General features: G+C 62.2%; 1 protein-coding gene across 4 annotated transcripts; it reads left to right on the forward strand.

The window, feature by feature from the left end:
• Positions 1 to 1083: 1083 nt before the first annotated feature.
• Positions 1084 to 14027, forward strand: LOC123367989 (ataxin-2-like protein). Of its 4 annotated transcripts, none has more exons than XM_045012396.1 (23): positions 1084 to 1347; positions 2497 to 2533; positions 4075 to 4131; positions 5148 to 5219; positions 6193 to 6343; positions 6438 to 6562; positions 6721 to 6812; positions 8195 to 8395; positions 8475 to 8650; positions 8828 to 8932; positions 9173 to 9370; positions 9517 to 9606; positions 9884 to 9948; positions 10034 to 10314; positions 10826 to 10895; positions 11015 to 11161; positions 11567 to 11639; positions 11950 to 12137; positions 12384 to 12513; positions 12595 to 12716; positions 12816 to 13025; positions 13109 to 13298; positions 13817 to 14027. In XM_045012396.1, exons 1-23 carry the CDS (start codon positions 1127 to 1129, stop codon positions 13885 to 13887), a joined length of 3072 nt encoding a protein of 1023 aa, XP_044868331.1. In that variant the 5' UTR covers positions 1084 to 1126; the 3' UTR covers positions 13888 to 14027. The 4 variants fall into 4 exon arrangements, with proteins under 4 accessions (XP_044868331.1, XP_044868330.1, XP_044868332.1 ...); XM_045012395.1 differs by having other exon boundaries at positions 1085 to 1347; positions 9881 to 9948; XM_045012397.1 differs by having other exon boundaries at positions 1086 to 1347; positions 9881 to 9948; positions 13812 to 14009.
• Positions 14028 to 14051: the final 24 nt, after the last annotated feature.

The following is a 14051-nucleotide window of genomic DNA, read 5'->3' on the forward strand; positions in this document are numbered from 1 at the left end:
CCCCCGGGCCCAGCTCCACCCCCACACGTGCCCCTCTGCCCCCCCCACCTGCCCCCTGGCCCAGCCCCACCCCCACACGTGCCCCTCTGCCCCCCCACCTGCCCCCTGGCCCAGCCCCACCCCCACCCGTGCCCCTCTGCCCCCCCACCTGCCCCCTGGCCCAGCGCCACCCCCCCCACGTGCCCCTCTGCCCCCCCCACCTGCCCCCTGGCCCAGCCCCACCCCCACACGTGCCCCTCTGCCCCCCCACCTGGCCCAGCTCCACCCCCCACACGTGCCCCTCTCTCCCACCTGCCCCCTGGCCCGGCTCCACCCCCGTGCCCCTCCGAGAGTACTGGGTGTGTCTGTAACCAGGGTTACATGGACACGTCACAGGACGGGGGGTGTTCAGGTTGCGCGGACAGGAGCCGGGACTCATTCTCCCGTCCCCGCTGTGAGGCGGTCCTGGCGGAGGGATCCCTCTGCGCCTGCGCTCTCAGCTTTACCTGCCCCCAACTCCGGCAAGTTCCCTCCCAAGGAGGCACATGCGCAGCGCGGGGCGGAAAGCTCTATGGTAGGGACGCGCATGCGCAGGGAGAGTGGTGCTTGCTCCCTCCCCCCGGCTACGTGACTGTGCACGCATGCGCAAAAGCCAAGGGCCGCCGGAAGGTTCCCTCAAACGCCTAGCGTGCCGAGACCCTTTCACACCTCGCGCATGCGTACCGAGGCAGCGCCATTCCGTCCCTTCCGCCCTGCGGTGCGGCGCGTGCGCAACGGCCGCGAATGGGATTCTTACCCCGGCGGAAGGATCAAAAAGTTCCCACTTTTGGATCACGTGGTGCGACTCATCACCGCGGTGCGGATGTGCCCGGCTGGCGGGGCCGTCCGCGCAGGCGCAGTGAGCTGGCTTCTCCGCCGCGCTGCCCCTTCTCCGCTCCGTCCACACAGGCTCATTGTGCGGAGGGAGCCCTCGAGGAGACCGAGCCGAACGCCCCTCCCCCGCGGCCCGCGCGCGCCGCCCGCCAACGGCCGCCCCGCGCCGCCCCGCCTCTCTCTCCCTCTCTCTCTCTCTCTCGCGCGCGCGCCGGGCGGCTGATTCGCTCGCGCCCGCCCCGCCGGGGTTGACTGGGGCCGCGCCGGCGCCGCCATGTTGAAGCAGCCGCAACCGCTGCCCCCGCAGCCCCCCCCGGGCGGCCCCGTGCCCCAGGCCGGGCCCCCGCCCGCCCGCAAGGCCCCCCCGCCGGGGGCTGCCCCCAGCCCCAACGGCAGCCTCAGCCTCAGCCCCAGCGGCGGGGCGGGGCGGGCCGCGACGGCGGCCCCGGGCGGGGGAGGCGGCGGCGGCCCCGGAGGAAGCGGCGGCGGCACCAGGTAACAGCCGGGTCGGGAGGGGGGTCCCGGCCGGGGGGCGCCGGGAGGGTCCCGTGACTGCGCGCGCCGCGGGGAGGTAGGTGGGGGGGGGGGAAACAGCGCGAGCTTGGTGCTGATTGGCCGGTTCTGTAGCCAATCCCCGCCCGGCGCGAGGGAGAGGGAGACCCCCCCCCCGTGGCGTTCTGGGTGTGCGGGGTTGGGACCCAGGCGCCCGGGCGCGCCGCGCCCCCCCCCCCCCCGAACACGCTCCCCGCCAGGCAGGGGCCCAGCCCGTGGGGGCCCGGCAAGGGGCCTCCCGGGGGGTGGGGGGGGGTGTCAGGGCCCCTGTAACTGGCCCTACCTGTGGTTTGTTTTCAGGGGGCAGAGCACAGGCAAGGGGCCTCCCGGGGGCGGGGGGGGGTGTGGGTGTGGGGGGTGTCAGGGCCCCTGTAACTGGCTCTACCTGTGGTTTGTTTTCAGGGGGCTGTGCACGGGCACGGGGCCGCCCGGGGGTGTGGGGGGGTGGTCAGGGCCCCTGTAACTGGCTCTACCTGTGGTTTGTTTTCAGGGGGCAGAGCACGGGCAAGGGGCCTCCCGGGGGCAGTGTGGGTGTGGGGGGGTGTCAGGGCCCCTGTAACTGGCTCTACCTGTGGTTTGTTTTCAGGGGGCAGAGCACAGGCAAGGGGCCTCCCGGGGGCGGGGGGGGGTGTGGGGGGGTTGCAGGGCCCCTGTAACTGGCTCTACCTGTGGTTTGTTTTCAGGGGGCAGAGCACAGGCAAGGACCCTCCCGGGGGCGGGGGGGGGTGTGGGTGTGGGGGGGGTGTCAGGGCCCCTGTAACTGGCTCTACCTGTGGTTTGTTTTCAGGGGGCAGAGCACAGGCAAGGGGCCTCCCGGGGGCAGTGTGGGTGTGGGGGGGTGTCAGGGCCCCTGTAACTGGCTCTACCTGTGGTTTGTTTTCAGGGGGCAGAGCACAGGCAAGGGGCCTCCCGGGGGCGGGGGGGGGTGTGTGGGTGTGGGGGGGTGTCAGGGCCCCTGTAACTGGCTCTACCTGTGGTTTGTTTTCAGGGGGCAGAGCACAGGCAAGGACCCTCCCGGGGGCGGGGGGAGGTGTGGGTGTGGGGGGGGTGTCAGGGCCCCTGTAACTGGCTCTACCTGTGGTTTGTTTTCAGGGGGCAGAGCACAGGCAAGGGGCCTCCCCAGTCTCCAGTAAGTACCTGTGGCTCTGTCTAAGGGGGAGAGAGGGGGACGGATGCTGGTCTCCCAGGAGAGCCAGGCTGCCTGTTGTACTGACTTCCTGATCGAGAGCCTCTTGCCGCGGGTGGCTGGGCAGGCGCTTCCTCTTTCTGGAGAACATGGCATGGGTGGGGATGGCTTGCGTTGGCCTCCCTTAACTCCACAGACAATAGCGCCTCCAAACTGCTCTTCCCACAGGCCTCTGCTGGACTTGCCTGCCATTTCCTACTTTCTGCATTGTGGTGCCAGCGCACGTTTAAATGTTTCCCAAAAACGCTCTAGAGAAGAGAGGGACCCGACCTGCCACCCAGCACTCTGACCTTTAAGTGCATCCCTGTGGCCCAGATCTGAATGAGTGTATCTCATAGTGTTTTGGTAGCACTAGCTTCCCTTTGATCTCAAGGGACACCAGTGTGATAGGAGTCCCCAGTGAGCCAGACACTTCCCTTGGGGCCTGGAGCAAGACAGAGCCAGACGGGTGCCATTCCTCACCCCCTGAGCCAGTCAGTCCAGATTGGAGCTAGTGCCCTCTGGAGGGGAAAGTCTCATATCTCCTGAGCCAATTTATTCCTCCAGCCTAGGGCCAGATTGGAACTCTAGAGATGAAAGGTCCCATAATTGCTTTCTCAATCCTCAGGGTATCTGTGCTTTTAAGTTGGTCCCTCCCCTTCCCTCCAAGTATGCAGCTGAACACCTTCCCACTGGCTTCCCATCACTGGGGGGAGGGGGTGCGTGTTCCGCTCTGAAAAGCTGCTTTAGAAGAGATGTTCTGCTTCATGTTCATGCTCTTGTCCCAAGCCCAAAGATGTGTTCTCTGGTTCCCTGAAGTTGGATCCTCTGCCTTGTGTATCAGCAGTAACAAATGCAGCCAGAATTAACCCTCAGCAGAGCTGTTCACTCAGTCCCTGTAGCAGGATGGGGGGCGGAGGGGTCGCGCATGAGGCACAGCTGCACGGGAGTTGCAGTGCTAGTGGGAGTACAGAGTCACCAGTGGGACTCTGACATCCAGCTGTCTCTCTCTCAGATCCACCTTGGAGGAGGTTTCCCTGCAGTGCTGTCTCTTCCCTCTCACTGGGCCATGTGCTGGGGTTGCTGGGTGAGATTCTCTGGCTTGGGTTACCCAGGAGGCCAGACTTGATCATTCTGGCCTTAAGATCTGTGAATCCTTGGCTTGCCTCGGCTCCTCCTGGAAAAGAGGGGGCAGGCTCACTCTGGGCCTGCTGGTGCCGATGGGGTTGGCATGAGCTCGGGGCTCCAAAGTTTGCGGGTTGTTCAGGACCCAAGCCTGCGTCTTCACACAGCAGCACGTGGCTGGCCCTGGAGTCGTACTCCAAGCATGCCCTGTAAGTGTAGCATCACAGAGGTGATTGCTGTTAGCACACCACTCATCCTGGTAACTGCCCTGGCTCCTAACCCGGGTGCTGAGGGCGGTGCATACAGGGGAAGCCTGGGGGATGAAGGTGGTATGTTCGCTGCTCCTTGTTGATGGGTTCATCTCACTGTGTTTATGACAGGTGTTCGAAGGTGTCTATAACAATTCTCGAATGCTGCATTTCCTGACGGCTGTTGTGGTAAGTGCTGTCAGTTCCTGCTGCAATGCTGAGAGGGTTGCCTAGCATGGTCCATTCAGGAGCAGGCTGTTGCAAGGGTCTCGGGGGCGGGGAGGAGTTTCTGGCTTTTGGGGGGGAACGGGACAGTTGTACTATCCCCTCTCTCAGAAACTCCTTGTTCCCAGCATTGGACTTTGAGTTGGAAACCAGGAAGGGAGGTGGAGGGGTGTGTGTGTCACCCCGCAGGACATATCCATGGGAGTCTGGGCAGGGGGGAATATGAGGGGGGGGGGACTCTGGAGAGAGAGGGGCGATCTGGAGTATTTTCTGCTGGGGAGTGGACCTGGGCCTGTGGGAAGAGAGGAAAGGAGCAGTAGCTGTGTTGGTGGCAGGGGCCGGAGGGATAAGGAGCTGAAGGCCAGGCTGGCACTGCAGATTGGGAGGTAATGCTGTTCCCCCCTGTGCCTGCGCTCATCACCAGAGCATCGAAGCGCAGCATACAGCATCCAAAAATGGGTGCCTGTGCAGGAGGCCTGAATTCCCTCCACCTATGTGCCACTGTCCTCAGCGAGACTGGGGAGAGGTCACCGGCTGCCGTGTGTGTCTTGCTGTAGAAAGAGAAGTTCTTGGGGGTGGTCTGGGAGTTTCACAGCCAAAGGTCTCCCACCATCCCAGTCTGCAAGCTGCCCCTGGGCTCTGGCAGCTCTTGCCCTCACAGTGGTGGGCTCCCAGCTGAGTGGTGCTGCCTGGGCTAGGGTAGTACCAGCCTCCTGAGTGCTGGGCATCCGGGAGCAGCCGTGGGTCTAGTAGGACCCTGTGTAACAGGTGCCAATGAGACTGTTCTGCTTCCCAGAGTGATTCCCTTTGGGCATCTCCTCTCTTCTCCCAGTTCTGGGGGGTGGGTCGGGAGACCCTGGGAGCTGCAGTGGGGGTGGGGATGGTGTGAAGGAGAGACAGTTTTTGCTCTACTGGAGGGGACCTTGGACCCTGTGGTATGTGCTTCCCCAGCCAGCACTAATCTCTGGCTCTGTCCCCAGGGCTCCACATGTGATGTGAAGGTGAAAAATGGCAGCACCTTTGAGGGGATTTTTAAAACCCTCAGCTCTAAGGTAAGTGTCTGGGGGGATAGTGAAATGCTGGGATCCCCATGGCTGGCCAGTCCCCTGGGAAGCAGGAGGCTAGCTCTTGGGACAGGGCACACAGTGTCTGCGTTCCGTGGTGAACATCTGGGTCCCCCCTGGGCAGTGGCAGGCCTGACTCTTGGGACATGGCACAGAGAATCTAAGCTCAGTGGTTAATATGTTACTCATGGAGGAATTCTGCGCCAAAAAAAAATAAAAAATTCTGTGCACAATATTTTTTGTCAAAATAACACAATATAATCAAAATACCTTACCTGTCAACAATACAGACAACAGCAAAAAAGATTCCCCCCAGGAGTAAGGAGTTAAATAAACCCCTACAACAACCCAGTTCCAGATTAGGGGGCTGGAGGGAGCTGTCGGGCCCCCAGAGCCCAGACACCCACACCCCCTTCCCCTCAGAGCTGAGCCACAGGGCAACCCCCAGCCCAGACAGCAGTCCCTCTAGAGCCTTTACTCCCCCCAACTTCTTTACTGTCCCACCAGGGCACATGGTGTGGTGCAGCTGTGTCCTTCCTCACCCTTTGCCAGAACTGGCTGGGTCGTCCCAGGCACTCTCCAGTCCCTGCAAGAATGAGGATCAAAAAGTGTGCAGCCTCCAACCCAGCCAAGCTGGGCGCTCCGCTCACTGCCATCTGGGCTCTGCAGAGTCCAGTGGCCTGAAATTCTGCGGGGAATACAGGAAATTCTGCATTCGACCAGAATTCCCCCAGGAGTAACCATGAGGTTCTCCATGGCAGCGGGAGGCTGGCTTCTGGGACAGGGCGCAGAGCGTCTGAGCTCTGGTGAACATGTGGGGTCCCCCATGGCAGCGGGAGGCCAGCTCCTGGGGCAGGGCACAGAGCGTCTGAGCTCTGGTCAACATGTGGGGTCTCCCATGGCAGCGGGAGGCCGGTTCTTGGGGCAGGGTGCAGCATGCAGTAACGGTGGCTGTTTGCAGTTCGAGCTTGCTGTGGATGCGGTGCACAGGAAGACCCCAGATCAGCTGGTGGGACCTAAGCGGGAGGACATTGTGGACACCATGGTCTTCAAGCCCACTGATGTCATGCTGGTGCATTTCCGTAATGTTGATTTCAATTACGCCACCAAAGGTAATGCTGGCCCTCTGGATGGGGTCTGTCCCCGCTTGGGGTGGGGGTCGTCCAGAGAGGGTGGCAGACCTTATGGCCCATTGTCTCCTCCTAGACAAGTTCACGGACTCTGCCATTGCCATGAACTCCAAGGTTAACGGGGAGCACAAGGAGAAGGTGCTGCAGCGCTGGGAAGGAGGGGACAGCAACAGTGATGACTATGACCTGGAATCTGACATGGTAAGAACCTCGCTCGTCCTTCCATTCAGGGCCTGGGGTGAGGTGGGCAGGGGTTAGCTCGGGGAGAGGGCTCTTGGGTACCCAGATCCCTTCTGCTGCTTGGCGCTCAGCGCTGGGGGCTCTAACTGTCCTGTATCTAACACTTGTCCTTGTTGCAGTCGAATGGCTGGGATCCCAATGAGATGTTCAAGTTTAACGAAGAGAACTATGGCGTGAAGACAACGTACGACAGCAGTTTGTCCTCCTACACGTGAGTGTGGGCCTGGGCTCTGCGTGGGAGGGAGCTGTCACTCTTGGGGAAGAGTGTGATTCTTGGGTCAGTGCCTTCATATCAGGCTACAGAGGCGAAAGGGCTGCCCCTTTCGAGAAGAACTTGAGTACCACACATGGCTCCATTGAAAGGACAAGGGTGTTGCTCTCAGCAGTGAGGGACTAGCCAAACTCAAGCTGCCCAGGCTGGCTTTCATTTAAAGTCACACCTCCGTCAGCAGGATTTTGTTCACTCTTGTTCCATGCAAAAAATGATCCTTTTCCAGCTCGTTTCCTTTGGGGATTTGTCTAGTTTATCTTTCTGTTTTCCTGAGCCAATGGTTCTCAACTCATTTACCATTGTGGGCTGTATATGCAGCTGTATGTGTGTTGTGGGCAGCATCCACACTACCTGTATGGCCCTGAGGATGTGAGATGGGTTGCAGCTGTATACCAATTGGGCTGCATGTGGCTTGCAAGCCAGGGATTGAGAACCACTGCCTTGGGGAGTCAGATACTGTTTCCTTTGTCCTTGTGGGCCTTTCACATAGCAGAAGGAGGAGAGAGAGAGATTAAAAAATGAACAGGTGGTTCTAAACCCACAAAAATGGATAGGAGCTTCAGGGGCAGGTGCATGTGTGTGGTGGGAGGGGGTGGCTCAGGTCGGAGGACCTTGGATAGGTGCGTAGGGCAGGCTGGGTGCAAATATAGAAGTTGGAACTACCTCTAACTCCATTTCTTTAACTGCCTTCATCTGGAGTTGATGTCCCTTTCATGTCGATTTTTTTGGCATAGAATTTCCTAAGAAAACATCATTAAAAACTGTTTGGTAAGAAAATGTATCTGGATGCATCTGAACCACAAAAGTGACCCAGAGTTTGTGTGCATGTCCCTGCAGAGTCCAGCCTCGCTCCCTGTGCACCTGCGTGTGGTGGGAGTGCGGCTCTCCAGCATCCCACACAGACAAGTGCTGTGTAGCTCTTGGTTCTGGAGTTGCTCAGTGTGGTTCTGGGTGAAAGCAGCTCCTTGCTCATTCTTGCTTTTCATTGTTTAAAACCTGTCAATCTTCAGATCCGAATTTCCCCTGGGGCTGGCTTCTGCTCCCAAGTATCGGCTTGCTCCCCTGACCGGCTGCACCACTGCTACTCGTGCCAAGCCGGGAGGTTGCTTTTTCCACTTTGGCAGCGTGCAGGGTGATTTTCCATCCTCCTTGTGCTCAGATGGGCAAACGAATCCAGAAGCAGCCTCCCTCCAGTGGAGACCAGAGCAGCAATTGCCACCCAAAATGGGGGGCTTCAGACCGCTCTGAGCCAGTGTCATCCTGCACTGCTCTTGGCAGGGTCAGCTGGCACTGAGGCCTGTCTCTGTCTGTCCCTGTCCTAGCGTTCCTCTAGAGAAAGATAACTCGGAGGAGTTCCGGCAGCGGGAAGCCCGGGCGGCCCAGTTGGCCCGGGAGATTGAGTCGAGCCCCCAGTACCGCCTGCGCATTGCCATGGAGAATGATGATGGCCGGACGGAGGAGGAGAAGCACAGCTCTGTGCAGAGACAGGTGTCTGGCAGGGATAGCCCCAGCTTGGCCTCCAGGTGAGAGAGGTGCATGCACGCATGTGGGGTGGGGAGGGCATGGGAGCCGGTGTAACTCCTCTCCCGTCTGTGTCTGCAGGGAGGGCAAGTATGTCCCGCTACCACAGCGCGTCAGAGAGGGCTCGCGAGGAGGCATCCGGTGCAGCAGCTCCCGGGGTGGGAGGCCAGGGGTGGGGTCCATGCCTCCCCGGGGCAGTGCGCACCATCCAGACAGCAACTCTAGTCCCGCCCCGGAGCAGCGAGGGATCAATGGAGGTGAGATCCAGGGATCTACATGAGAGGCTTCCTGGTGTGGGCACTAGCAATGCCTGAGGCTGGTCTCCAGTGCCCTCCCGCCCAGAGTTCGCACCCTGCTCTCTGGGAAGGCCAGGGACTGTGTCCAAGCTGCTGCACCAGCCCTGTAACCCCCTCCTATGCTTGCTTGCTTTCCAGGACCCTCCCGAATGTCTCCGAAGTCCCAGCGTCCCATCCGGGGTGCCAAGACCATGTCTTCCCCGTCAAGCCGCCCTGTGGAGGTCTCGGCAGCTCCCCCTGCAGGTAGGCAGGGTGGGGATCTTTCTGCTCTGATGGCTAGAGAGGGGTCTGCCCCAGTCACTGTTAGCCTGGTGGGCAGGAGGAGCGGCTGAGGGTTAACCTGCAGAGCCCTGCTGGAGACAAGGGTGGTGGTTTATAGATTCTGAGAGACCTAGTCTGTGTGGTTTTCTCTGTGTCTCTTGCTGTGTATGGGAGGGATCAGGACCTATGTTCTCACCCTGTCTCTAACGTTTCTCCCTGCAGTGGGCCGCATGTACCCTCCTCGCTCTCCCAAGTCTGCTTCAGCCACGCCAGCCTCTTCCCAGGATTCTCCAGTGGGCTCTGCCGTGTCAGCAACACCCGCATCCCCGTCGGAGGCCAGAACTGGCCTGGAGTCAAGTGTTTCCCCAACCCCCTCTTCTCCCAAAGTAGCTGCCCCCGTGCCGGCCACTGGTGTTGAGGGTAAGGCCCAGGGAGCAGCGTGGGGCTTCTGGGGACTCTTGTGGCAGCTGTGAGGAGATGGGCCTGGGGAGCTGTGCCTTGGAGCAGGGGTCGGGTCGGGGCAGGGCAGTGTAATGTGTTACGGGATTTCCATTTTCCCCTCCCAGGGAAAGAGGCTCCCACATCTGTGGCTAAAGATCCTGGCAGAACCTTGGAAGCGACAGGGTCATGTGAGCTCAACAAGGCAGCTAACAAAGGTGTGTGTGTGTCTAGGAGTCAGGACTGACAGGCTGGGCCCCCAGCCACCCTGTGAAGCCTCAGAACCTGGTGTGTGCCCCCAAGGGAGACTGCTCCAAGCGTCGCTTCCCAAGCGAAGGGGCCCGCATCCTCCTGTCGGGGGTCTTTTGTGACCTGTCCCGCCCATGGAAGCATAACCCGTTGGCGGAGCTTCAGTGATGCTGGGGGGTTGGGAGTAGGGGGCATTCTGAGGCTGCAGCAGCCCCTCAGCTCACTCTGTGCTGTTCTCCACAGCAGGGCTGCAGAATGAGCAGAAGCGGACCCAGCTGGAGGAGCTGCGCAAGTTTGGGGCCCAGTTCAAGGTAAGGCCTGGTGACCGCAAGGAGGGCGGGGGGGGAGTAGGCGTGTCTGGGCTGGGCTCACCATGAGTATCTGGCTCCCCCACAGCTCCAGCCGAGCAGTTCCCCGGAGACCAGCCTGGAGTCCTTCAGTGCCAGGCCCAAAGAGCCTCTGGAGGGCAAGGAGAAGTCCCTTGAGCCAGGCATCTGCGAGGGGCCCGAGGAGGCCCCCCCTGTGAGCATGGTGCCAAAGCCCAACGGGACCAGCCTGGAGCTGCTGCCGGAGAGTGGCAAAGAGGAGAAGGGGCTGTGTGAGGTGGCCGAGCAGCAGGCGGCCAGCCCCCCATGCAAGGGCGAGCCCGAGGACAAAGAGGAGGGGCCTGTGTCCGAGTGAGTCTGCAGCAGAGGGCCTGGGGTTCTCTTACAGGGGAGCAGGTGGGGGAGGGCATGGCATGGCAGGGTGCACTGGGTGGGGCAGGGTAGGGCGGGGGGGGGGGGGAGTGGGTCGGGCAGGGCATGGCAGGGTGCACTGCATGGGGCAGGGCATTGCACGGGGGGCGGGAGCGGGTGGGGCAGGGCATGGCAGGGTGCACTGGGTGGGGAGCGGGTGGGGGAGGGCATGGCAGGGTGCAAGGGGTGGGGAGCGGGTGGGGCAGGGCATGGCAGGGTGCACAGGGTGAGGGGGAGCGGGTTGGGCAGGGCATGGCAGGGTGCACTGCGTGGGGCAGGGCATTGCACTGGGTGGGGAGCGGGTGGGGCAGGGCATGGCAGGGTGCACAGGGTGAGGGGGAGCGGGTTGGGCAGGGCATGGCAGGGTGCACAGGGTGAGGGGGAGCGGGTTGGAGGGGGACGCTGGGCTCTCCAGGGTTTTTAACCCTGATTTGTCCTGTGTTGGTTTCAGGCAAGTGAAGAAATCGACTCTGAATCCCAACGCCAAGGAGTTCAACCCCTCGAAAACGCTGCTTTCCGTGGTGAGTCATCTGGGCTGTGGGGGTGGGAGCCCCATGGGCTCCAGCGGCTGCTGGTCCTCCCCATCACTGGTGAGGATCTGGCTGGGCCCCATGCTCACCTGCTCGGTCTCTGCTTCCAGAACAAGTCGACGAGCACCCCCACGTCACCGGGCCCTCGCGCCCATTCCACTCCCTCCATCCCGGTGATCACGGCCGGCCAGACAGGCATGTACAGCCCCCAGTACATTTCCTACATACCTCAGATCCACATGAGCCCTGCCGTCCAGGTGAGCCCACCCCGTCGCTCTACTGGGGGAAGGAGGGGGCCGCACTGGCAGCAGGAGATGAGGAAGCTGCAGGGGGGGGGGGGAGCAGGGCCTGTCCACAGTGGTGGGGGCACACTGGGAAAGTGGGGGGGGAGGAGCTGCAGGGATGGCGGGGTGCGGGGGGAAGCTGCAGGGATGAGGGAGCAGGGCCTGTCGGGGGAAGGATGTGGGGGATTGCGGGAGCAGGGCCTGTCCAGAGGGGCTGGGGCACATTGGGAAGAGTGGAGGGGGAATGGGGAAGCTGCAGGGGGTGGGTAAATGTTTGGGGCTGGGGGTCCCTGTCCTTTGGGGGGAGCTGGGGTCTGAGGGGGCAGGGGAGCTCTCTTGTTCTCAGGTAACTACCCTGCTGCTGCTCTCTCGTTGCAGGCGCCCCAGATGTACCCCTACCCTGTCTCCAGCTCTGTGCCTGGCCAGCAGGGCAAGTACCGAGGGGCCAAAGGTGAGCCTGTCGTTTCCCAGTGCGACACCAGCTGCACTGATGGGAGGGGGGCTGGCTAAAGCAGGGGCAGAGTTCCCCTCCCTGGTGGCTGGGCCAAAGGGGCAAGATTGGAATGGGTGGGGCTAACCTGTGGCCCCTCCCAGGGCAGCAGAAGCTGATCTGCTGGAGTGATGGGATGTCTGGGGAGAGGTGGCAGCAGGGACCATTGTGTGGGGCTGGAGGGGAGGGTCCCTCACCATGGGATTGAGGCAACCATACGGCCTAGGGGCTTCTGGGGTCCGTTTTGAGCAGCTGGCTCCTTTTCCCACAGGTACCCTCCCGCCCCAGCGCTCCGACCAACATCAGCCAACATCCGCACCCCCCATTATGCAGGCGGCAGCGGCGGCAGGGCCCCCCCTGGTAGCAGCTACACCCTACTCCTCCTACATTTCCTATAACCCCCAGCAGTTCACGGGGCAGCCCACCATGATGCAGCCTATGGCGCACTACCCTTCTCAGGTAAAGGCCACGGGCAGGGGAGGGAGGAGCATGGGGATGAGGTGCGAAGGGCCCTTCTGTCCCCTTGCAGCCTCGATGGGGCCATCTGGGGGCAGAGGGGTGAGTGTGTGGGGCTGGGCTGTCTAACAGCCATGGGGCTTGGCCCCTGCAGCCTTTGGGGGCAGAGGGGTGTGCCGGGGGCGGTGAGGGTTGAGCACGCAGGGATGGTCTCTCTAACAGCCATGTGGCCTGGTTCTTCCCTTGCAGCCTGTATTCGCCCCGATGCTCCAGAGCAATCCCCGCATGATGACATCTGGCAGCCACCCCCAGGCCATTGTGTCGTCCTCCACGCCCCAGTACCCCCCCTCGGAGCAGCCCACGCCCCAGACGCTCTATGGTGAGTCTCTAGGCCGGGGCTGGGGAGTCCCAGGGCCTGGGGCCAGTTCTGCTTTGGCTCTGACTGGGTGTCTCTCTCCAGCTACAGTTCATCAGTCCTATCCCCACCATGCGACACAGCTGCACCCCCACCAGCCTCAGCCAGCCACCACCCCGACAGGGAACCAACAGCAGGCCCAGCACGCTGCCCCCAGCCCCGTACAGGTGAGGGGGGGCCTCCCCCAGGGCTGAGGGGGAGGGTAGTGGGTGAGGAGGTGTTTGACTCCCTGACCCTGCTCACTATATTCCTGTGTCCTGGCGCAGCACCAGGGTGGGCAGCCGCCCCACCTGGCCAGTGCCCAGCAGCAGCAGAACCTGTACCACACAGCCACGCTGACGGCCACGCCGCCCTCCATCACGCCAGGGCCCAGCGCCCAGTCCCCCCAGAGCAGCTTCCCACAGCAGGCTGTCTACGCCATCCACGCCCACCAGCAGCTGCAGCACAGCTACACCAACATGGCCCATGTCACCCAGGTAGGTGGTAGGGACAGCAGGGCTGTGGGCACTGCGCGGGCCCCACCCACCAACGCTCATCCCCCTGCTCTCGCCTCCCACAGGCCCATGTTCAGACTGGAATAACAGCAGCACCGCCCCCCCACCCCGGGGCGCCTCATCCCCCCCAGGTCATGCTGCTCCACCCCTCGCAGACCCATGGGGGGCCCCCCCAAGGCGGTGTGCCACAGAGCGGGGTGCCCACCCTCTCAGCCTCCACACCATCTCCATACACCTATATAGGACACCATCAAGGTCAGTGCTGGGGGTAGGGGGATGTCTCAGAGGCTCAGGACTGGTGGGTGGGTGTGATGGGCCAGGCTGGTACCAGCGTAAGCCCCCACCCCCCATGCTGGCAAGCTGTTGAGGGGCTGCCCTTCCTTCCTGAGCTGGGGGGGGGCCTGTGGCAACTCTGAGAGATGGAGGGTCTGGCCCCTAACGTGAAGGCCTGCAGTGATGGGGATGTCAGTGTAACAGGCCTGTGGTGCTCATTGCCCCAGGAGATGTAGCAGTGTGAGGGGAGAGGGGAGGGCATGTTCTCTCCTTCCTCCTGCAGCAGGTGCTGTGGGCTTGTTTTTCCCCATCTCCCTCGTCCTGGAGGGGGGCTCAGGGAGGAGTGGGAGGCCTCAGTGCAGTGGGGTGGATAGGCCACCTGGCTCCAGGCCCGGGGTGGGTGGACAGGCTGCAGCCCTGTCTCCCTGCTGTGGGGGTCCAGTGCTCGGTGTCCTGTCCTGCCTTGCTCACTAACAATCTCTGCTCTCTTTCTAGTTCAGTCTCACCCATCCCAGCAGCTCCCATTCCACCCCCCTGGAAATTGAAGCCTCGATTCCTGACTGTGAACTGAACTCCCAGCGCCGGCCCCTGCCCGGGATCCGGTTTGCTCCTTCTGCCCCCTTGCGTGTGCCCTGGCCTGGCAGCTGGGCCCTGAGGTGGAACCCCCAGCCTGCCCCTTATGGTGCCACAGCAGGGGGCAGGGCTTTACCAAGCACCTTTTTTGTTGGCTTGCGG

Source organism: Mauremys mutica, chromosome 4, assembly GCF_020497125.1.
Source record: "Mauremys mutica isolate MM-2020 ecotype Southern chromosome 4, ASM2049712v1, whole genome shotgun sequence".
Taxonomy (NCBI): Eukaryota; Metazoa; Chordata; order Testudines; family Geoemydidae; genus Mauremys; species Mauremys mutica.

Excerpts from the sequence above, each read along its gene's own strand:
- LOC123367989 (XM_045012395.1), top strand. The coding sequence starts at position 1,127 with ATGTTGAAGCAGCCGCAACCGCTGCCCCCGCAGCCCCCCCCGGGCGGC. Across the intron at positions 5,220-6,192 it reads TTAAAACCCTCAGCTCTAAG|TTCGAGCTTGCTGTGGATGC; the intron begins GTAAGTGTCTGG and ends GGCTGTTTGCAG. Across the intron at positions 12,138-12,383 it reads TGGCGCACTACCCTTCTCAG|CCTGTATTCGCCCCGATGCT; the intron begins GTAAAGGCCACG and ends CTTCCCTTGCAG.